Source organism: Hyperolius riggenbachi, chromosome 9, assembly GCF_040937935.1.
Source record: "Hyperolius riggenbachi isolate aHypRig1 chromosome 9, aHypRig1.pri, whole genome shotgun sequence".
NCBI lineage: Eukaryota > Metazoa > Chordata > Amphibia > Anura > Hyperoliidae > Hyperolius > Hyperolius riggenbachi.
In genome coordinates, this window is record NC_090654.1 from 97,568,416 (window position 1) to 97,592,390 (window position 23,975).

A 23,975-nucleotide genomic window follows, 5' to 3' on the forward strand; every position below is an offset into this window, starting at 1 on the left:
TCTCTAGTACTTTATAGTGTATAATCCCGTCTACAGTTTTGATATCGTAGATGAATATTTGCAGCTGTAATAATTATCATTGTATTAGAAGGATGATAATAATAGTCATAATGAAGATAATAATAAACATCCGTAATAGAAGATAAGATATATAAAAAGGATTTTTTCTTAAAGGGGATAAAAGAGAGCAACCAAGATAAAAGCAAAACTTTTGACAGGTATGGTTAGTGGATTTTTTCTAAAACTTCGTTAAGGCCCTCCGGGGATAGGGTTCTTAATGTCTGTATCCAGAACATTTCGTGTTTTTTGAGGAGATCAAATGCATTCGATTTTCTTGTATCCACTGAGTCAATCAGTGTAATATTAAATAGCAGTGGATTGCTGTTGTGATGGGTGCTGAAGTGACGTGACACACTGTGAAGGGGAAATTGTTTAATGATATTTCTTTTATGTTGTCCGTTTCTGCTGCGTACTAATTGGGTGGTTTTCCAGACTGAAAACCCACCTGTTCTGTTTGGCATTTGCAGAAATATAACTTTTGTTGTGTGAATACTTCATCCTACTACCATTAATTGAATCTGAGAGAGCCTAAGCGCTTTGAGTCTTATGGGAGAAAAGCGCTATAGAAATGTTATTGTATTATTGTATATTGTATTGTTTGTGAGTAGGTTAAATTAATGGGAGTGCATGCAAAGCGCATAGCAAATAAGGTACTAAGTGATTTGCTATGCAATTTTTAATTTGAAAAATCTCCTGTGGTTTTTTTTATATGTCGAGAATCGCAATCAAGCCCATCAATTGCACCTTTGATCTCAGCAGAATGCGTTTGAAAACAAATAAAGATGCATTTGCAGCACACCACGATTGCAATTTTCAGTGTGGAAGAAATTGACTACAGGGATCGTCTCAAGATGTAAATCCAAATTTATTCATAACAAGACAGCAATTCTAAGTGCATACATGAAGCCTGTAACTTAAGTCTGGGCATTAAATCAAGAATATAAGTTCATACGGTTGAGGATGGGGGGTAGGTAAGTACACAAAAAGAAATGGCTTTTGTAACGATCGGTGTAACACAGAGAGGATCTGATTACCGGTGATCTGCAGTATCACTGGGAATACAGATATATACCAGATTATAGATGATCTGCAGTATCACCGATAATCCGATATACCAGCTAACCTCTGGACACCTGAGTAGAGTGAGAGTGTTTGGTGCAAACAGTAATATTAGAGGACTGGGCCTCAGAGCAGTAAGGAGTACTGCCTAATTCCTTCTGGACTCTCCCGGAGGGAGGAGTCAGGCTGAGAGAAGGAACGACAGAACGAGAGTGACACTCAGGAGGGAGTGTCACTATCAGGACTGGGAACCGCCTCTAACAGTAAGGTCGGTTCTCGAGGTCGGACAAGCCAGGTCGTAACCACACGGACAGATAAAGTACAGATACAGAAGGCAGAGGCGAAGTCTACAGTACAGGCAGGGTTCGGCAACAGGGTATCAGAAATATCGAGGTACAAAATCAGAAGGCAGATGCAGAGTCTAAGGACGAGCCGGATTCGGCAACAGAGTATCAGAATGACAAAGTACAGGATCAGAGTTCAGGAGAATGGTCAGGCAGGCAGAAGGTCATAACAGATAATCACAATCAAACTAGTACTTTAAACTATCAACAAATCTAGCTAAGTGTAGGATTACAGCTCCAGCTGGTCCCGGCACACTTTCGGATCTGACTCAGGTCTGCGTGCTACCACGTAGTGATCACAACGCCAGACAACCAGCAACTGAACAGCCAGCAGTATATATACCAGAACACTCTCCAGGCCCCTCCCAAATGCTGGACCAATGAGAGGTGTAAAAATTGTCAGCTGACCGGCCTGGTCAGCTGACTCACTTCTGACTGTTATATAAGCTCTGCCTCTGTGCGCACGCGCGTGTCACTCTGAATCTTGGTGGACTATCAGTCCCAGCCACACCAGTACTGTTTTGCAATGTATCCAGTGAACCGAGCGTGGGAGCCGCCGCACCGCTCACTACACCAGCAGCGACTTCCCCATGCTCAACCCTTTTGTCAGGGCCACTGCCATACGGCAAGTCCGCCGCCTCCAATGAGGATTCCACCGTTCCCAATGCGGATTCCGACGCTCTGCCTATGCGGCATGCGGCGGTTTTTCCGCGTTGTGACGCCATGCTGGACGCGGAAACAGCCGCCTCACCTTGAGAACCGGCGGCTTTTCCGCGTATCTTCACAGTACCCCCCGAGGAGTGGACTCCGGACAACTCCTCCCAGGTTTCTCGGGATGTAAGGCATGAAACTCCTTCCTTAACTCGTCCGCATGCATGCGAGTCCCCGGTACCCATTGTCTCTCCTCAATGCCATACCCTTTTCAATGTACCAGATATTGTACCGAGTTCTGGACAATGCGTGAGTCCAAACTTTTCTCTATTTCAAACTCAGGTTGACTATCCACCATGACAGGAGGAGGAGGAGTAGAGCCCACATGGACTGCTGGTTTGAGCAGGGATACGTGAAATGACCTTACCCCACGCATGCTGGCGGGCAGGTCAACGGTATAAATAACGTTGTTAATCTTTTTTTCGCCACTGGAAACGGACCTACGAACCTGGGGCCCAATTTGTCTGAGGGCTGTTTCAGGGTCAAATGACGTGTGGATACCCAAACCAAGTCTCCTGGTTGAAATCTCCACTCCACCGAACGTCTCTTGTCAGCTTGCCCCTTCTGACTCAAAAACGCCTTTTGCAAACTATCTCTCACTGTCCGCCAAATGTCTTTAAAAGAATTTTGCCAGGCCTCCAGAGCTGGAAACGGGGTGGAGGCCACTTCCAATGGTGAGAATTTGGGCAATCTTCCAGACACTACCTGGAACGGAGAAAATCCGGTGGAAGAACTTTTCAAATTATTTTGTGCGAATTCCGCAAAGGGCAGAAATTTGACCCAGTCGTTCAGCGCCTCTGCAACGTAGCATCTCAAAAACTGCTCCAAAGACTGGTTGACCCTCTCCGTCTGCCCATTGGTCTGTGGGTGGTAGCCCGATGAAAACGACAGCTTCATGCCCATTTGATGGCAGAATGCCCTCCAGAATCTAGATACGAATTACACTCCCCGATCGGACACTATGTCTTCCGGAATGCCGTGCAGCCGGAACACGTGTATGATAAACAAGTCGGCCAATTCCTGGGCCGAGGGGAGTTCTTTTAAGGGTACAAAATGGGCCATCTTGCTGAAGCGGTCGACTACCAAACAAATGACCGACACGCCCTCTGACCTGGGAAGCTCACCCACAAAATCCATGGACAAGTGGGTCCATGGTTCACTCGGGGTAGGTAAAGGCTGCAACGTACCTACAGGTGCCAGCCGGGAGGGTTTGCTTTTAGCACATACCGCACATTCCCTAACAAATTCTTTGCAGTCTGCTGCCAGAGAAGGTCACCAAGCACACCTGGCCACAAGATCTTGCGTTCTAGATGCCCCAGGATGTCCCGCATTCTTGTGTGAATGGAACATCTGTAGCACCCGGAGACGGAATGGCAGAGGTACAAATAACACCCCCTCAGGCCTCCCCTCAGGGACATCCTGCTGAAGGGGATTTAAGGTCTCCGTCCAGTCTTCCCAGGTCTCTATGGCTGCTAACACTAAGCTCTGCGGGATGATGGACTCAGGAGCGGGGGGCAGTGCTGTCTCTGGTTCGAAACATCTGGACAGGGCATCTGCCTTGATATTTTTGCTGCCTGGATTGTACGTGATTATAAACCTAAATCTCATAAAAAATAAAGACCAACGGGCCTGTCGGGGACTCAGCCTCTTAGCCCCCCCGATGTATTCTAAATTCTTGTGATCAGTGTAGACCGTGATCGTATGTTCTGCCCCTTCTAACCAATGACGTCATTCTTCAAACACCAACTTAATGGCCAGAAGTTCCCGGTTGCCTATATCGTAGTTCCTTTCTGCCGGTGAAAACCTACGGGAAAAATACGCGCATGGATGTAATCTGCCCTGCAACCCTGACCGTTGAGACAGCACCGCCCCCACCCCAACCTCCGAGGCATCAACCTCCACAATAAAAGGGTAAGACGTATCTGCATGTCTCAAAATAGGTGCTGAACAAAACAATTTTTTCAGATGAGAAAAGGCTGCAACCGCCTCAGGGGACCAGTGGTTGGTATCTGCCCCCTTTTTTGTGAGACTGGTAAGGGGGGCAATTATTGTGGAGTACCCCTTTATGAACCTCCTATAGTAGTTCGCAAAGCCCAAAAATCTTTGCAGAGCTTTTAACCCCACTGGTTGTGGCCATTCCAAGACAGCTGTGATTTTGGCAGGATCCATCGACAGGCCCGAGGTGGAAATTACATACCCCAAAAACGTGACGGTGGTCACCTCAAAAATACACTTCTCCACCTTGGCATAAAGCATATTTTGTCTCAATTTGTCCAACACAAATTTAACATGGATCGTGTGCTCAGAGAGGTTGTTGGAATAGATCAGTATATCGTCGAGGTATACCAGCACAAATCTACCCAACACCTCCCTGAAAACCTCATTGATTAATTCTTGGAAGACGGCTGGCGCATTGCACAACCCGAAGGGCATCACTAAGTACTCGTAATGCCCATCGGGTGTGTTGAATGCCGTCTTCCATTCATCGCCCTTTCTAATGCGGATCAGGTTGTATGCACCCCTCAGATCTAACTTTGAGAAGATCTTAGCGTTAGTGACCTGTGTGAACAAATCGTCTATCAATGGTAGCGGATAACGATTCTTCACCGTGATTTTATTCAGGCCTCGGTAATCGATGCAAGGTCGAAGACCTCCGTCTTTTTTCTTAACAAAAAAGAAACCGGCCCCCGCAGGCGACCGGGAGGGGCGAATTAACCCTTTGGCTAGATTGTCACGGATGTACTCCTGCATAGCCACTTTCTCTGGTCCAGACAAATTATACAGGTGACCTCGGGGGGGCATACAACCGGCACGGAGATCGATGGGGCAATCGAAAGGGCGATGAGGAGGTAACTTATCAGCAGCCTTGGGACAGAATACATCAGAGAATTCAGAGTATTGCTCGGGAACCCCCTCCACTTGAATCTTGGTCTGACCTAATGTCACTTTCCCTAGACACTGCTGGGAACAGAAGTCTGACCAACTGGTTAACTGTCCTGCAGCCCAACTAATCTGTGGCGAATGGAGCTGCAGCCAGGGCATACCCAAGACAATTGTGGAGGTGGTCATGTGTAAAACAAAAAAACGTAATCTCTCAAAATTCCGAAAGTCAGACTTGTGGCCGGAAAATTTATCAGGTACGGGCATACGTATGTCATCACTAAGAGGGGATCGCACCGAATCAACTGACGTCTGGAGGGTTCGCACAGAGCCTGATAGGGCATCAATTACAGCTTTGTGCTGGCCCAGTGCTTGATGGATGTTATCCACCGAAGTGGCAAGCACAAGCAGAGGGTCAGCGCGTGCATCCATCTGTTTTTTGGTCTGGTAGAACGATCGGTGTAACACAGAGAGGATCTGATTACCGGTGATCTGCAGTATCACTGGGAATACAGATATATACCAGATTATAGATGATCTGCAGTATCACCGATAATCCGATATACCAGCTAACCTCTGGACACCTGAGTAGAGTGAGAGTGTTTGGTGCAAACAGTAATATTAGAGGACTGGGCCTCAGAGCAGTAAGGAGTACTGCCTAATTCCTTCCGGACTCTCCCGGAGGGAGGAGTCAGGCTGAGAGAAGGAACGACAGAACGAGAGTGACACTCAGGAGGGAGTGTCACTATCAGGACTGGGAACCGCCTCTAACAGTAAGGTCGGTTCTCGAGGTCGGACAAGCCAGGTCGTAACCACACGGACAGATAAAGTACAGATACAGAAGGCAGAGGCGAAGTCTACAGTACAGGCAGGGTTCGGCAACAGGGTATCAGAAATATCGAGGTACAAAATCAGAAGGCAGATGCAGAGTCTAAGGACGAGCCGGATTCGGCAACAGAGTATCAGAATGACAAAGTACAGGATCAGAGTTCAGGAGAATGATCAGGCAGGCAGAAGGTCATAACAGATAATCACAATCAAACTAGTACTTTAAACTATCAACAAATCTAGCTAAGTGTAGGATTACAGCTCCAGCTGGTCCCGGCACACTTTCGGATCTGACTCAGGTCTGCGTGCCACCACGTAGTGATCACAACGCCAGACAACCAGCAACTGAACAGCCAGCAGTATATATACCAGAACACTCTCCAGGCCCCTCCCAAATGCTGGACCAATGAGAGGTGTAAAAATTGTCAGCTGACCGGCCTGGTCAGCTGACTCACTTCTGACTGTTATATAAGCTCTGCCTCTGTGCGCACGCGCGTGTCACTCTGAATCTTGGTGGACTATCAGTCCCAGCCACACCAGTACTGTTTTGCAACGTATCCAGTGAACCGAGCGTGGGAGCCGCCACACCGCTCACTACACCAGCGGCGACTTCCCCATGCTCAACCCTTTTGTCAGGGCCCCTGCCATGCGGCAAGTCCGCCGCCTCCAATGTGGATTCCGCCATTCCCAATGCGGATTCCGCCGTTCCCAATGTGGATTCCGCCGCTCTGCCTATGCGGCATGCGGCGGTTTTTCCGCGTTGTGACGCCATGCTGGACGCGGAAACAGCCGCCTCACCTTGAGAACCGGCGGCTTTTCCGCGTATCTTCACAGCTTTCACAAGAGATGAGGTGTAAAGAATACAGGACCAAGAACTGAGCCTTGGGAAACACCAGCAGGGAGAGGCATGCGAGAGGAAGAGTCACCACAAGGAGATTTCTAATTGAAATGAGTAACCAGATAAAAGAAAGAAAACCAACAGTGGCCCAAATCATAAATATAAACAGAGTGTAATGTTTGGAGCAGAATGCCATGTTGTGACCCTCTATACTTGAAGAAACCTAACAATGCATCGATAACCAACATACAGTGTTATTCTTCTGCCACGAGACTACATAGATGTGAATCACTGTCAATTAAACTAGTTTGTTTTGTTCTGTCCCGTCATTCTACCTGTCCTACAAAACCCTGCAAGGTGCAACAAGTGCAGATTCCTAAACAACACCCTCACTGCAAATATAATGCTACCACTTGTTGCCTGAAAAGCATATTGAACCAATCATAAGTTAATGCTTTATGGAATCTGTGACGCATGGAATTTAAAGTGTTCTAGCGTAAAATATGCAAACACACATACCATCACTGTATATTGGCTAGACAAGCATAGTTGTCATTCTTTTATGGACTTAGTTCTCACTTTTCCTTACTTTTTCCAAAGAGAAATATATGTAGTAAATCATGTAGAAATTGCTCTTAGCACATCTGCATGCACTTAGTGTGGAGCTAGGCTCGAGATCTACGTACATTTTAACAGTATTGTGTATTTTGGTTATATGGCTGATTCCGAATGTACCTGCACCACTACAATTACTACTACTCAGTGGCGGACATACGGCCGTGCAGGCCGTGCCGCCGCACGAGGGCCCCTGAAGTTCCGTTTTCTTCAGTGGCCCATTAAATATTGTTTTTTTTTTAATATTTTTTTTTTTTATTATTTTATTCCCCCGGGGGGCCCCCCGACTCCTATCCTCCCTCCCTCCCTCACCTCGGGGAGCCCCCCTCCCGATATGCGCGGCGGGAGAGCGAGCGAGCGGCAAATGCAGGAAGTCTTCAGGGCTCTCCAGGCATCCGCTAGAGGCCCAGCCGCTTAGTCTGCAATATGTCTCCAGTTGGAGACATATTGGAGACTAAGCGGCTGGGCCTCTAGCGGATGCCTGGAGAGCCCTGAAGACTTCCTGCATTTGCCGCTCGCTCTCCCGCCGCGCATATCGGGAGGGGGCCCCCCGAGGTGAGGAAGGGAGGGAGGGAGGGAGGATAGGAGTCGGGCCCCCCACCCGGATAGCTACCCACCCGGCTACCTAACCACCTACCCACCCGGCTACCTACCTACCCACCCACCAGGCTTCCTACCTACCCACCCGACTACCTAACCACCCACCAGGCTTCCTACCTACCTACCCACCCGGCTACCTACCCACCCAGAAGGCTTCCTACCTAACCACCCACCCAACTACCTAACCACCCACCCGGCTACCTACCCACCAGGCTTCCTACCTAACCACCCACCCAACTACCTAACCACCCACCCGGCTACCTACCCACCTACCCACCCGGCTACCTACCCACCCGGCTACCTACCTACCTACCCACCCGGCTACCTACCTAACCACCCACCCGGCTACCTACCTAACCACCCACCCGGCTACCTACCTAACCACCCACCCGGCTACCTACCGGGCTAGTTACCAACCCACCCACCAGGCTACCTACCCACCCACCCGGCTACCCACCCACCCACCAGGCTACCTACCTACCTACCCACCCGGCTACCTACCTAACCACCCACCCGGCTACCTACCTAACCACCCACCCGGCTACCTACCGGGCTAGTTACCAACCCACCCACCAGGCTACCTACCCACCCACCAGGCTACCTACCTACCCACCCACCAGGCTACCTACCCACCCACCAGGCTTCCTACCTACCCACCCGGCTACCTACCTAACCACCCACCCGGCTACCTACCTACCCACCCACCCGGCTACCCACCCACCAGGCTTCCTACCTACCTACCCACCCGGCTACCTACCTAACCACCCACCCGGCTACCTACCGGGCTAGTTACCAACCCACCCACCCGGCTACCCACGCACCCACCAGGCTACCTACCTACCTACCCACCCGGCTACCTACCTAACCACCCACCCGGCTACCTACCTAACCACCCACCCGGCTACCTACCTAACCACCCACCCGGCTACCTACCGGGCTAGTTACCAACCCACCCACCAGGCTACCTACCTACCCACCCACCAGGCTACCTACCTAACCACCCACCCGGCTACCTACCGGGCTAGTTACCAACCCACCCACCAGGCTACCTACCTACCCACCCACCCACTAGGCTACCTACCTACACACCCACCGGGCTACCTACCTACCTACCGGGCTAGTTACCCACCCACCCACCAGGCTACCTACCCACCCACCCACCCACCAGGCTACCTACCCACCAGGCTACCTACCCACCCACCCACCAGGCTACCAACCCACCCACCCACTCACCCACCCACTAGGCTACCTATCCACCCAACCACCCATGGGAGCTGCGCGCCGGATGGAGGCTGGGACAGGAGGTCTGCTGCTGCAGGTGAGTAAATGTTTTTGTTTTATTTATATTAGCAGGTGTATGTTCTGGGCAGGTCTGCCACATGATTGCATGTATATTCTTCGCAAATCTGCCGACATGATTGCATGTATTTTCTGGGCATATCTGCCGACATGATTGCACGTATTTTCTGGGCATGTCTGCCGACTTGTTTGCACGTATTTTCTGGGCATATCTGCCGACTTGATTGCATGTATTTTCTGGGCATATCTGCCGACTTGATTGCACGTATTTTCTGGGCATATCTGCCGACTTGATTGCACGTATTTTCTGGGCATATCTGCCGACATGATTGCACGTATTTTCTGGGCATATCTGCCGACATGATTGCACGTATTTTCTGGGCATATATGTGTATTTTCTTGAGAAAACCTGCACAATTATGTGAATTTTCTGGGGAAAGGGTCACCAAAACTTGGGCCCACTGTCTTTGCGTTGCACTTTTCAAGGGAACCTGAGGTGAGAATAATATTGAGGCTGCCATATTTCTCTCCTTTTAAGCAATACCAGTTGCCTGGCTGCCGTGCTGGTCCTCTGCCTCTTATTCTTTCAACCATAGACCCTGAACAAGCATGCAGCAGGTCAGGGGTTTCTGACAATATTGTCAGAACTGAGAAGATTAGCTGCATGCTTGTTGCTGGTGTAATTCAGTTTATTACTGCAGCCAAATAGATCAGCAGGGCCGCCAGGCAACTAGTATTGTTTAAAAGGAAATAAACCCTCACCCCGGGTTCGCTTTAAGTTACAGTTAGCTCCGCCCTCATCCGGTCATTGCCACGCCCATTTTTCTATCCACTATTTTTTGCGCGCCGCAGGTCGTAGCCACGCCCATATTTTGCCGCGGCGCGCGTATAGGGGGCCCACAATTGCAATTTTGCACAGGGGCCCACTGCTGGCTGTGTCCGCCACTGCTACTACTACTACTTACTGTATGTTCCAATATCAGGTAACTGGCAACATACCCTGCCAAAGGCTTTTTTTTTTATATATACCTTTTACTTACATGTACTGTATCAATAAAAAGTACATTGGCCTCAATTCACTAAGATCATGCTGGAGATAATAAGGCAAGAGAAAACTTGCCACCACACAGTGAGAGAGTTATCTTATCTCTTCATTCCTTAAGTTACCTCCTCTGTAGTTAAGTTACCTCCTCTGTAGTTAGGTTACCTCCTCTGTAGTTATTTTCACACCCAGTTAATTAACAGCCTGTCTTTAACTTTAGAATTCTGGAGTTATTTTAAGAATTGAAGAGTTAACTTAAAGACAGAAGAGTTATCTTTAGGTTTGCCTGAGGTAAAATGTTTCCTGAATACCACATGCTTCATCACCAATGGTGATAACTCTAAAAACGTTATAAAGACAGGAGATAAGCTTAGTGAATTGAGGCCATTGCAGATTTAAAACCTTTTTAAACACAGTTCACTTAAAAAGAGTGTTGCCAAATTTGTACATCCATTAATAGTTGCACTATTATTTATGAAGCTAATATTCTTGTTACATTTACTAAAAGTATTCGGCCCCCTTGAAGTTTTCCACATTTTGTCACATTACTGCCACAAACATGCATCAATTTTATTGGAATTCCACGTGAAAGACCAATACAAAGTGGTGTACATGTGAGAAGTGGAACGAAAATCATACAGGATTCCAAACATTTTTTACAAATAAATAACTGCAAAGTGGGGTGTGTGTAATTATTGGGCCCCCTGAGTCAATACTTTGTAGAACCCACCTTTTGCTGCAATTACAGCTGCCAGTCTTTTAGGGTATGTCTCTACCAGCTTTGCACATCTAGAGACTGAAAACCTTGCCCATTCTTCTTTGCAAAACAGCACCAGCTCAGTCAGATTAGATGGATCTGAAACTGATGTGAACATCAGTTTTCAGATCTTGCCACAGATTCTCGATTGGATTTAGATCTGGACTTTGACTGGGCCATTCTAACACATAAATATGTTTTGTTTTAAACCATTCCATTGTTGCCCTGGCTTTATGTTTAGGGTCATTGTCCTGCTGGAAGGTGAACCTCCGCGCCAGTCTCAAGTCTTTTGCAGTCTCCAAGAGGTTTTCTTCCAAGTTTGCCCTGTATTTGGCTCCATCCATCTTCCCATCAACTCTGACCAGCTTACCTGTCCCTGCTGAAGAGATGCACCCCCCGAGCATGATGCTGCCACCACCATATTTGACAGTGGGGATGGTGTGTTCAGAGTGATGTGCAGTGTTAGTTTTCCGCCACACATAGCGTTTTGCATTTTGACCAAAAAGTTCCATTTTGGTCTCATCTGACCAGAGCACCTTCTTCCGTATGGTTGCTGTGTCCCCCACATGGCTTGTGGCAAACGGGACTTCTTATGCTTTCTGTTAACAATGCCTTTCTTTTTGCCACTCTTCCATAAAGGCCAACTTTGTACAGTGCATGACTAATAGTTGTCCTATGGACAGAGTCTCCCACCTGAGCTGTAGGTCTCTGCAGCTCGTCCAGAGTCACCATGGGCCTCTTGACTGCATTTCTGATCAGCGCTCTCCTTGTTCGTCCTGTGAGTTTAGGTGGACGGCCTTGTCTTGGTAGGTTTACAGTTGTGCCATTCTCCTTCCATTTCTGAATGATCGCTTGAACAGTGCTCCTTGGGATGTTCATGGCTTTGGAAATCTTTTTGTAGCCTAAGCCTGCTTTATATTTCTCAATAACTTGATCCCTGACCTTTCTTGGACCTGTCTTGTGTGTTCTGTGGACTTCACGGTGTTGTTGCTCCCAATATTCTCTTAGACAACCTCTGAGGCCCTCACAAAGCAGCTGCATTTGTAATGACATTAGATTACACACAGGTGCACTCTATTTAGTCATTAGCACTCATCAGGCAATGTCTATAGGCAACTGACTGCACTCAGCTCAAAGGGGGCTGAATAATTTTGCACACACCACTTTGCAGTTATTTATTTGTAAAAAAATGTTTGGAATCATGTATGATTTTCGTTCCACTTCTCATGTGTACACCACTTTGTGTTGGTCTTTCATGTGGAATTCCAATAAAATTGATTCATGTTTGTGGCAGTAATGTGACAAAATGTGGAAAACTTCAAGGGGACCAAATACTTTTGCAACCCACTGTAAATGTAATATTCTTTAAAAATCCTGATAAATAGACAAGACTGTAATGAGTCTGCTCCAAAGATAGAGTATTGTGAACACTATCAGCATTCTCTACTTACTTTACTTACTAGAATAAACAAGTAAATTGGAAGAACAATATATCAATTTTTTTTGTATTGGATCCAATATAAAAAAGTGTACGGAAAAAAAAACTATGGGCAGGACTACCGCCCATAGCAGCAAATAATACATAAAAAAAAAAAAACCCATAAACTTGCTTTTTTATATTGTACACATGCTTGCGGACAACTTGCAAGACCAAACCTTGCAAACAGTCTTCAAAAATGCTTACAATATATAAAAACACTTTAAACATTGGAACGCTTTTGATACAAAAGTTGCGTGGAAATTTCACACTGGAAAGGCGTGTCAATCAGTTCTCCAGTAGGGTTTGTGGTTTTGATCATTAGGAGTGGTCAGGTCCTGCTTATGTTAATATATGGTGCTTCAAAATGTTTTTGTTTTGCAATGAATTAGGTCAGTGCTGCATCGTAGGGCAATGCAGATGGAGTACATCTCATGCGGGCGCCGGGCAGTCGGTGTAGGGCAACCCGAATGACAGCTCTCCCGGCAGCATTAAAGGGACACTTAAGCCAGAAACAAAATGAGTTTTACTCACCTGGGGCTTCTACCAGCCTCCTGCAGCAGTCCTGTGCCATCGTAGCCACTCACTAATCCTCTGGTCCCCCGCTGCCAGCTAGTTTCGTTTTTGCCGACAGGCCCGACAGGACTGGCCACGCGTAGCTTTCTCCGCATTCCCGACTGTAATTAGTGCTATTGCGGTAGAAGATACGCGTTGCCGCATTACCTACGCATAGATATGCGGCAACGCGTATTTTTGTACGTGTTGTGGCCCGCAATAGCGCTAATTACAGTCGGGAATGCGGAGAAAGCTACGCGTGGCCGGGCCTGTTGGCAAAAACGAAACTAGCTGGCAGCGGGCGACCAGAGGATTAGTGAGTGGCTGCGAGGGCACAGGACTGCTGCAGGGGGCTGGTGGAAGCCCCAGGTGAGTAAAACTCTTTACTTTTTTTCTGGCTTAAGTGTCTCTTTAAATACTATTCCTCCTCTGTGTTGTCGCAACTCGGAAGGAGATGTAATTCTTGGTCTGGCAACTGTCGGAGCCCCGAATTACTGTTACGCAGGCGCGCAGCATAGCATTGCTGCTATGACGGCGCCCAGCTTCGGCGCTCGAAACTGCTTAGGTGCAGATGGACATTGTGGTATAGCACATGGTCCGGTGGCCACCGCATACCCCTAGTATGTTGGAGTTCAAATTTGGCATAACCAATTTAGAACTTCCGGCTTTGGAAGAAGAAAGCATCTGAGTCACGTAAAATGCGCCATGAAGTGCAAGTATTGAACTCCCTCTCACCTTGTCCAGTTGTTTGGTGTTGAAATGGCGCTGAAATGCGGTGTTCGGTAGTATACGGAAGTTCCAAATTGGTTATGCCGAATTTGAACACCTACACTATGAATGAGCTCTTACAAGCAGGGGAGAAATTTCACTAAAAACAGAAGGGTTAAAGGGTCTTTAGAAATCAAAACTGCCATTTGATTATCCTTTAAAAGACTATTGTTTAATTAAAATGATGTTGCTTATGAAATAAAACTAAATAGAGGGCTTTTTCGACCTTTTCTGATCTTTTTCCAGTGGTTCTGGATCACCATGTTCTTAATGGGTATTTCGTGTTACTAAATAAGTCACTAATGCATCCTGCAGTTACCCTGCTTCAAAAGCTGAGTCAGTTATAAGTTTTAGTGAGCCAATAAAACCTGAGCCGAAAAGTGAAAAGTGTAACTAGTGATGCCGCTTCTTCATAAACCCAATTAACTTAACTATGTTGTTTTAAGAGCAGCTGTCTCTCGAGGGGCCTTGCGTGACCTCAGGGGTGAAAGGGCATGAACTGAAGTTAGTATTTTATTTACAGGGTGTCATTTTTTGTTTCTGAAGAGAGGAGAATTCTGACTGTGCATAAATAACCAGTTTCACTTAACTATATTATAGAAACACTTTGCCTAAGTGGAGACATGCTAGCTTTCTATATAAGCCCAAATTTGTTTACAGCATCATGTATCAGCATCACATTCCCTTGTAGAATTCTTACAGGCTTAGTAGCATCACACAAGTTCTAAACTGGACTTTCACACTCTTCACCCCCCCCCCCCTCCTCCTTGGGCCTGCCTCCAGGTATGTGGGTTGGCTGTTAGTAGAGGAGGCCAAAGATGGGTGGAGATGTCCAACTCCCTGGATTAAGGAGATGGCAGACTCAGCATGTATCGGAATGTTCAGTGTTACCCATCAAGGTCCAAGGAAGGGCTGATGATGGGCGTTTGGCAGCATCTCCGAACATAAAACTATCTGAAGAAAAAACATTTAGGCAGCACATGGTGACCCATCTTCTAGCCTCAAATGGTCTTTGAAATCTTCAGGTAGCACTAAATGTATGTACACTGGATTTTTGTCTCCCAAAACAATTATCCATGATTGTTTCAGTTGACCATTGCACCAGTTTCCCTGACAGCAATCTGTTAAGTTTTAATATCCTCTACAAATTGCTATTGTACGTCCTAAAATCCTTTCCTCTGTCCTCTCCATGAGATAGAACATACTACATGGAAGAGAACCAAACATACAGATCTCCACTGACCCAAGAGGTGGAAGCTGTGTTATCAAATTAAAGCCATTATCCGCTAATACGTTAGCTGGCTTGATTGATGAAAACACAGCTACAAGGTATTTAGACAATAGCTAGTGGCTTTCATTGGTGAACATGTCTTCCACTGTCTGGTTCCAATCAGACTGCCTGAGGGAAAAAAGAGTTTCACCAGGCTTTCTCAACCAGGGTTCCCTGAAACCTCAGGGTTCTTTGAGTACTCTGCAGGGGTTCCTTGGCATTTTACCCCATCACGGGGTAAGTATAAAAGAGCTCATTAAAATAGCGGATACTGTAAAAAGAAGCACTAAACTAAGGGTCAGAATAGTACTAAAATGCACTAGAATAAGGGGAACGCATAATGAGGAGCACTGTAATAGGGGGTAGTGAAATAAACAGGCACACCTACTTTTAAAGTCCATGCCTCCTACAAAATAAATGCAGGGGTTCCTTGAAATCCAAAAAATATTTTTCCCCTGGGGGTACTCACCTAAGGAGGGGGAAGCCTCAGGGTCTCAATGAGGCTTCCCCCACCCCTGTAGCTGCAGGCAATCCAGCGCTGGCTCCCCCGAAGTGTCTGGCAATCCTCCCTCGACAAGCCTGACACGCGCTGATTTATTTACTTTTCCTGGCTCCAGCGGGGGCGCTGTTGCGGCTCTCCTAACGGAGATAGGCAGAAATAGCTGATCTCTGTCGGGACCGTTCTACTGCGCAGTAGAGCGGGGCGACAGCGATCAGCTATTTCCGCCTATCTCTGAGCAGAGAGTCGATACTGCGCCTGCGCTGGAGCCGGGAAGGTAAATATTTCATCCCCGCTGTTCAGGGAGCTTTATCGCTGCTGCCGTGGGACCGAGGAGGACGGGGGAAGCCTCAATAGGATCCGGAGGCTTCCCCCACCCGAGGTGTGTACCCCCCAGAGGAAGTTTTTTCATTACAGGTTTTCATTAATCCCCCTGTTCCTCTTTCTTACTCATTTGTCCCTCTTTCAGGACTCATGAACAGATCTATGTAAATATTTGTAATTGTTCTACTGAAAAGGGTGTTTAAATACTCTAAATGTTATTTCTATTGTTGAAATTGATATATGTATTATTTTTAAATGTTAAAATGAAGGAGAACTAAGGATGATATAGGGAGTACCAGTATGGTACCAGTACCAGTCACTTCTTTTGCTTCTGAATTCCTTCTGTTATCAGTGACAAAGGGTGTGGTGGGGGCGTAATAGGAGGGTGTCTTAAAGTGTCCCTCTTTCTTATTTCAAAAAGTTAAGAGGTATGCCAGATAGTACCATAAGCTACCACCAAGAACGGTTGTTCAAGCTATAACTGCTTGAAGCATGGCAGTATATGTAGTAATGTTGGGCGAACACCTAGATGTTCGGGTTCGCGAACGTTCGCCGAACATCGCCGCGATGTTCGGGTGTTCGCGCCAAACTCCGAACATAATGGAAGTCAATGGGAACCCAAACTTTCGTGCTTTGTAAAGCTTCCTTACATGCTACATACCCCAAATTAGCAGGGTATGTGCACCTTGGGAGTGGGTACAAGAGGGAAAAAAATATTTGAAAAAGAGCTTATAGTTTTTGAGAAAATTGATTGTAAAGTTTCAAAGGAAAAACTGTCTTTTAAATGTGGAAAATGACATGTTTCTTTGCACAGGTAACATGCTTTTTGTCGCCATGCAGTCATAAATGTAATACAGAGAAGAGGTTCCAGGAAAAGGGACCGGTAACGCTAACCCAGCACCAGCAGCAGCACACGTGATGGAACAGGAGGAGGCGCAGGAGGAGAAGGCCACGCTTTTTGAGACACAACAACCCAGGCCTTGCATGAGGACAAGAAGCGTGCGGATAGCATGCTTTTTACCGCCATGCAGTCATAAATGTAATAAAGATGAGAGGTTCCATAAACAGGGACCGGCAACGCTAACCCAGCAGCAGCAGCAGCACACGTGATGGAACAGGAGGAGGGGCAGGAGGAGAAGGCCACGCTTTTTGAGACACAACAACCCAGGCCTTGCATGAGGACAAAAAGCGTGCGGATATAGCAATGCTTTTTGCCGCCATGCAGTCATAAGTGTAATACAGATGAGAGGTTCAATAAACAGGGACCGGCAACGCTAACCCAGCAGCAGCAGCAGCACACGTGATGGAACAGGAGGAGGTGCAGGAGGAGAAGGCCACGCTTTTTGAGACACAACAACCCAGGCCTTGCATGAGGACAAGAAGCGTGCGGATAGCATGCTTTTTACCGCCATGCAGTCATAAATGTAATAAAGATGAGGAGAGGTTCCATAAACAGGGACCACGCGGCAACGCTAACCCAGCAGCAGCACACGTGATGGAACAGGAGGAGGCGCAGGAGGAGAAGGCCACGCTTTTTGAGACACAACAACCCAGGCCTTGCAGCTCACTCCAACGTCGTCTTCCAGAGCTTCTCGGCCGACCTCCTGCAATTGCAACCCCTCCTGCCCAACTTGCTCTGGAATTTGGGTTTCAAAGTCCTCGGTCTCGCCTTGTATTTCAGTGCCCGGTGCATTTCCCACAGTTAATGGTTGTGAATCCGGGCACAACATTTCTGGCTGTTCCTCCATTGACCTTTCAAAGGTGGAAGTTTGTTGGCCTGGGAATAGCTCCTGCGAATACCCCATTGTGTCCTGAGGTAATTCATCGGACTGGTTATCTGGCAGTTGTGTGCGTGGTGTCGCTGCCGGTTGTGTCAGCTTTGTGCCCACTGGCTCCTTGTAACTGGCTGAGGACTCGGACCTCGTGCGTGATGTGCTGGTGCTGCTTACCCCACTGCTGGACGCTTGAGAGGTCATCCAAGTAATTATCTGGTCCTGTTCTTTTGGATCTGTGAGGGTTGTTGTCCTGGACAACATGGGCGGTATTGAGTGGGTTTTCTTGGGTGCTCCCCTGTGGCCGGTACGTGAACCGTCAGGGGAAACACCTCTTCCCTTGCCCCTCCCTCTTTCACCGGATTTCTTCCTCATTTCACTTATCCTTAAAGTACACGCTGACTGGCAGCAGTACAGTGGCAGTACAGAAATGCTATACAGTGGTGGGTGAGCGGTGTACCACTATTGCCAGCAGCGACACAGAGCACAATGCTATACAGTGGCGGGTGAGCAGTGTACTACTGTTCCCAGCAGACACAGAGTGGCAGTAAACACAATGCTATATAGTGTGGCTGAGCCGTGTACACAGAGTGGCAGTAAACACAATGCTATATAGTCTGGCTGAGCGGTGTACACAGAGTGGCAGTAAACACAATGCTATATAGTGTGGCTGAGCCGTGTACACAGAGTGGCAGTAAACAATGCTATATAGTCTGGCTGAGCGGTGTAGACAGAGTGGCAGTAAACACAATGCTATATAGTGTGGCTGAGCCGTGTACACAGAGTGGCAGTAAACAATGCTATATAGTCTGGCTGAGCCGTGTACACAGAGTGGCAGTAAACACAATGCTATATAGTCTGGCTGAGCGGTGTACACAGAGTAGCAGTAAACACAATGCTATATAGTGTGGCTGAGCGAGCGGTGTACTACTGTTCCCAGCAGACACAGAGTGGCAGTAAACACAATGCTATATAGTGTGCTGGGTGAGCGGTGTACACAGAGTGGCAGTAAACACAATGCTATATAGTGTGGCTGAGCGAGCGGTGTACTACTGTTCCCAGCAGCGACACACAATGACTGGGGGGACCCTGGCTAGCCTGGCTGGAGAGAGAACTACCCTGCCTGCCTACCCAAAGCTAAACCCACAGACAAATGGCGGAGATATGACGTGGTTCGGGTATTTATTTACCCGAACCACGTGACCGTTCGGCCAATCAGAGCGCTTTCGGGCCCGAACCACGTGAACCGTTCGGCCAATCAGAGTGCGTTCGGGTCCGAACCACGTGACCCGTTCGGCCAATCACAGCGCTAGCCGAACGTTCGGGGAACGTTTGGCCATGCGCTCTTAGTTCGGCCATGTGGCCGAACGGTTTGGCCGAACACCATCAGGTGTTCGGCCGAACTCGAACATCACCCGAACAGGGTGATGTTCTGCAGAACCCGAACAGTGGCGAACACTGTTCGCCCAACACTAATATGTAGTTGCTCACTCCTTATGGGAACATTTTTTTTCACAAAAAAATGTGTAGTTTGTTTTTGATTTCACTATTCCTGCTTAATGATTAGTTCTCTGTATATCTACCTGTGGACCGAGCGAGTGCGAATCTACGTCGGGCAGGGGGCGCTGCGGTCCTGACCGGACGTAAACTCTACGTCCCATTGACCGCGCGCCCCTGCCCGTCTCCGCCGCTCGGTCCGCTCTGCCCCCGCCGCTCGTTGCTGCCCTGCCGCCTCTATGACGGCAAAGCACTGTGAGCCGGGCAGGAGCCGTTTTCATTGGCTCCTGGCCCTGTCATTCATGTAAGCCGCTCTCATTGGCTTACATGGAGTGACAGGGTCAGGAGCCAATGAAAGCGGCTCCTGACCGGCGCACAGCGCTCTGCCGTCATAGCGACGGCAGAGAGAGCAGCCTGCGGCGGGGACAGAGCGGCGTGTTCGTTGGGAGCGGCGGATCATTGCGGCGATTCGTCGGGAAGCGGCGATTTACGGGACCAGCACCCTCTGGTCCTTAAAGTGAGTGTTTACCATTTTAAAAATAAAAAAGTCGGATACTCACCTAAGGAGAAGGAAGGCTCGATCCTAATGAGCCTTCCCTCTCCTCTCCCGGTCCCGCGCAGGATCCCCCGTGGCAGTATTCGACCAGTTCGGTCAAATACTGCCACCTCCGCATGCCGAAGGGAGCTTTCGAAAGCCTTCGGGAGCACTCGGGCTCCCGAAGACGGGCCGCTCCATACTACGCATGCGCGAGCGCCCTCTATGACGCACTCGCGCGTGCGTAGTATGGAGCGGCCCGTCTTCGGAAGCCCGAGTGCTCCCGAAGACCTCCGAAGTCCCTGCGGCGGTGGACGCGAACGGGGGAGCCAGCGCAGCACCGAGGGCACCGGGAGAGGAGAGGGAAGGCTCATTAGGACCGAGCCTTCCCTCTCCTTAGGTGAGTATCCGACTTTTTTATTTTTAAAATGGTAAACACTGGCTTTAAGGGGGCAGAGGGTGCTGGTCCAGAAAGGGATATATTTGCACAATATAATGTGTTTGTGTTGTTGTTTTGCTGCACTGCGCTAATAAAATTCAGATGCTTGCAGTATAAAAAATAACCTGTTATCATTCCCGGACACTGCTATTCTGTTCTAATCTTATCATGGTCAGTGACATAACAGAAGTCCTCTCCTTGCCATGCACTGGATATGAAATTTCCTGCATTCTTGTTATCACGTTAACACACAATGAACTCTGATTTCAGAGTGTACAGGAATAGAGCATCTCTACATCTCACTACACAGCTCAATTCTCTGTGGTTTGACCCTGCCCGGCCTCTGGACGACATCTGGACTCCCTGCTTGGCAAACTCTACTCTCTGGCTGAGGATCCTTGGCAGCAGCCTTTTTAGGACCATGTGTTAATCCACCCTTGTGAAAGAAAAACACACACCCACACTCCATCTTTGCATTCCAGCATAGCAACTGCACTTGTGTGCACTGTTTGTGTTTCTGAGCATAAGATCACAGCCATGGCTTAATCCTAAGAGTCATATTTAGCCAAAGCAAAAGTGTTGACAACATAGCTTGCAGGAACCAGTCAGATCCTTCAATACTGGAGTGAGAGTGATCCATGTTTGCTCAATCATGATCTATACTTGGACATAATGAACTTCATATCTAGGCCTCGTTTACATATTTCTTTTTTGAGGCTTTAAATGTAGCTCGTGCTGTAAGCACAATTTCATGCATTTTTTTTAACCCTCCTGGCGGTCAATTAACCCTCTGGCAGATAATCCCGACACTGTATCGGGGTGAAAAAAGATGCCCATTTAGATAATCCCGATACAGTGTCGGGGTAAAAAAAAAAAGTTTCCCAGCACTTTACCATGGGTTGCCCTGGTACAGGGTGCACAGTCCCCTTTCTCCGGACGGTCCCCAGTGTCTCTGATGCCTTCTGGTCAGGACGAGCCTTCAGATCCCGCCCTCCGATCCCGTCCTCTGGTCCCCTCCGGTTCGCATCTCTTTCCGCATCTCTTTCCGCGTCCCTCCACCCTGTTGTGCCCTCCGATCCTCTCCTCTGGGCCTTCCGATCACGTCCTCTGGGCCACCGATCCCGTCCTCTGGGCCACCGATCCCGTCCTCTGGTCCCCTCCGGTCCCTCTGGTCCCTCCTCCTTTCACGTCTCCTTCCTCCTCTCCTTTAGCCACACACAATGACGTCGCACGTGAAGTCGACGCTAGGGGGCGCGGCGGTAAATTTGAATTTGTATTGGATTGAATACACATGTATCCAATCCAATACTCAGTAAAAAATAACAAGTTTGAAACAGTATAAATAAAATGACACATAGGAAAAAAAAAAACACCATTTGCTGTTTGGATTTTGCTGGTGACACTTGCACTGATATTTCTGCTGATTTTTCTGGTTTTGACCCTTGCTTGGACTATCGACTATTCTATCGACTGCCGCCTGGATTTGACCCTTGCTTTTTGATAACGACAACGCTTTGATTGCCGCCTGGATTTGACCCTTGCTTTTGGATAACGACGACGCTTTGATTGCCACCTGGATTGACCCTTGCTCCGAATAACGACTACGTTTTTTCTGCCGCCTGCCCTGTAATGGCTTCCAGCTCCCGTAGACGCCTCTCACCGCGAACCCTGATGCAGGAGTTTGATGACAGCGAGGATGAGCAGCTGTTATTCTCAGACTCAAGTGACAGCTATGTGGCGAACATGTCATCATCTAACTCAGAGTCTGACAGCGATGACTTCACCGAAGAGGTTGAGAGCATCCGCACATGGATCGCTAAAGACCCTACAAAGAATAATCCTGCCCCCCCGCGATTCCCATTTACAGGCGAACCCGGCCAAAAAGTTCCCTGTGATCCTAACCCCCTGGCCTATTTGAAACTTTTTTTGGACGAGGCCATAATCCAAATTATAGTGGAGGAGACCAACCGCTATGCGGAACAGCAGCCTGGTCCATTCAGGAGGTTTGCTAGGGGAAAAAGGTGGGAACCAGTCACCCAGGATGATATATGGCTATTCCTGGCCATCCTCATCCTCCAAGGGGTTGTGGGGAAACCCCGCCAGACATCATATTGGAGCACCAACCGACTGATTGCTACACCTTTTTTTGCGACTGTCATGTCAGAAAACAGATTTAGCCTCATCATGAAAAACCTGCATTTCATGAATAATGAGACCTTTGATGAGGCCACCCATCCTGCCCCCAAACTGTGGAAGATCTACGACCTATTTCAAATGGTCATACGCAAATTTCAGTCCGTGTATGTTCCAGAAAGAGACGTTAGCGTAGATGAAAGCCTAATGGCGTATAAGGGGAGACTTGCCTGGAAACAGTATATCTCTTCCAAGCGTGCCAGATTTGGGATAAAATCGTTTGTATTGTGCGAATCTAATTCCGGATATATTTGGAATGCCATTATATACACTGGTAAAGGCACACAATTTGACCCCAGCTACAGCCAGTTTGGCCTTGCATCTGCCTCTGTCCTCTCCCTCATTTCACCGCTTCTTGGTCAGGGATATTGCCTGACCACAGATAATTACTACACCTCCCCTGAACTATATGAACACCTCATCAGACACAAGACTGATTCATATGGCACTGTCCGGCCTAACCGTCGCAATCTGCCATCAGCCTTTTCAGCTCAGAAGCTGAAGCCAGGGGAAATCACAGCATGGCAGAAGGGTAAACTGATGGCCCTCCGCTGGAAGGACAAAAAAGATGTTTCCGTTTTGTCAACAGTCCATAACACTGACACTGCTGCAGCCAAGAATCGTGCTGGGAAGACAATCCAGAAACCCCAGGTCATTCTGGATTATAATCAGACAATGGGTGGGGTGGACCGTGCTGACCAGTGCATAACATTCTACCCCGTTGTGCGCAAACAGCAGCGCAAATATTACAAAAAAATCTTTAGACATCTGGTGGAGCAGTGTCTTTGGAATTCTTATGTCCTCTACAAGAAACAAAATGACAGGCCTCTTCCTCACTTTGACTACATTTTGAAGGTTTGTGAGGAAATATGCTTACAACATCAGCAACCACATGCTGAGGCGAATAGACCAGGACGTCGTGCCTCCTATGTCGTAAATCCAGTGCGACTAACAGGACGTCATTTTGTAGAGCATGTGCCACCCACTGAGCGCAAAGCAACACCTACCCGCATGTGCGTGGTGTGCTGCTCTAAGAGGGGGCCGAATGGAAAAAAGGTGCGCAAGGAGACGCGCTTTTACTGCCCTGAATGTGATGTAGGACTTTGTGCTGTCCCTTGCTTTAAAATATTTCATACTCAGGAAGTGTATTGATGTTTCAATACTTTTTGTGCTGCAACTGCTGCTTGATCTGAATTAAGATGTTTTGTTTACGTATTGTTACTATTAAATGTTTTTTTTTGCCATGATTTTCATGTTTTATTATTTTATTATGCTTAGGATAAGCACTAGAACCTTGTTTGCTAATGATTTGGTAAGTTACAGGCCTGAAATATTAAAAAAAAAATTCATTGGAAAATTCCATAGACTTTTTTGGACAGAAATTAAGGGAGAATTGAAACGCCCAGGAGGTTAAAATCGCCAGGGGGCAGCGCAGCACTATTTTTTTTTTATTTTTTTTTAAATCATGTAGCTAGCCTAGCGCTAGCTACATGACAGCCGCTGAGCTGCGGCATCCCCCCACCCCCTCCGATCGCCTCCGGCGATCAGGCCCATCAGGAAATCCCGTTCTGAACGGAATTTCCATTAGGGCTTTCCCCGGGCGGGATGACGTT

At 47.9% G+C, this 23,975-nt stretch overlaps 1 protein-coding gene across 1 annotated transcript; it reads left to right on the forward strand.

Moving 5' to 3' along the window:
* Positions 1-21,798: 21,798 nt before the first annotated feature.
* On the forward strand, positions 21,799-23,514 carry LOC137533494 (piggyBac transposable element-derived protein 4-like). Its single transcript, XM_068254873.1, has one exon. The coding sequence runs from the start codon at positions 21,799-21,801 to the stop codon at positions 23,512-23,514; it is 1,716 nt and encodes a 571-aa protein (XP_068110974.1).
* The last annotated feature ends 461 nt before the right edge of the window (positions 23,515-23,975 follow it).

Bases quoted from the DNA above. Each gene is read 5' to 3' on its own strand.
- LOC137533494 (XM_068254873.1), top strand. From the start codon at position 21,799: ATGGCTTCCAGCTCCCGTAGACGCCTCTCACCGCGAACCCTGATGCAG.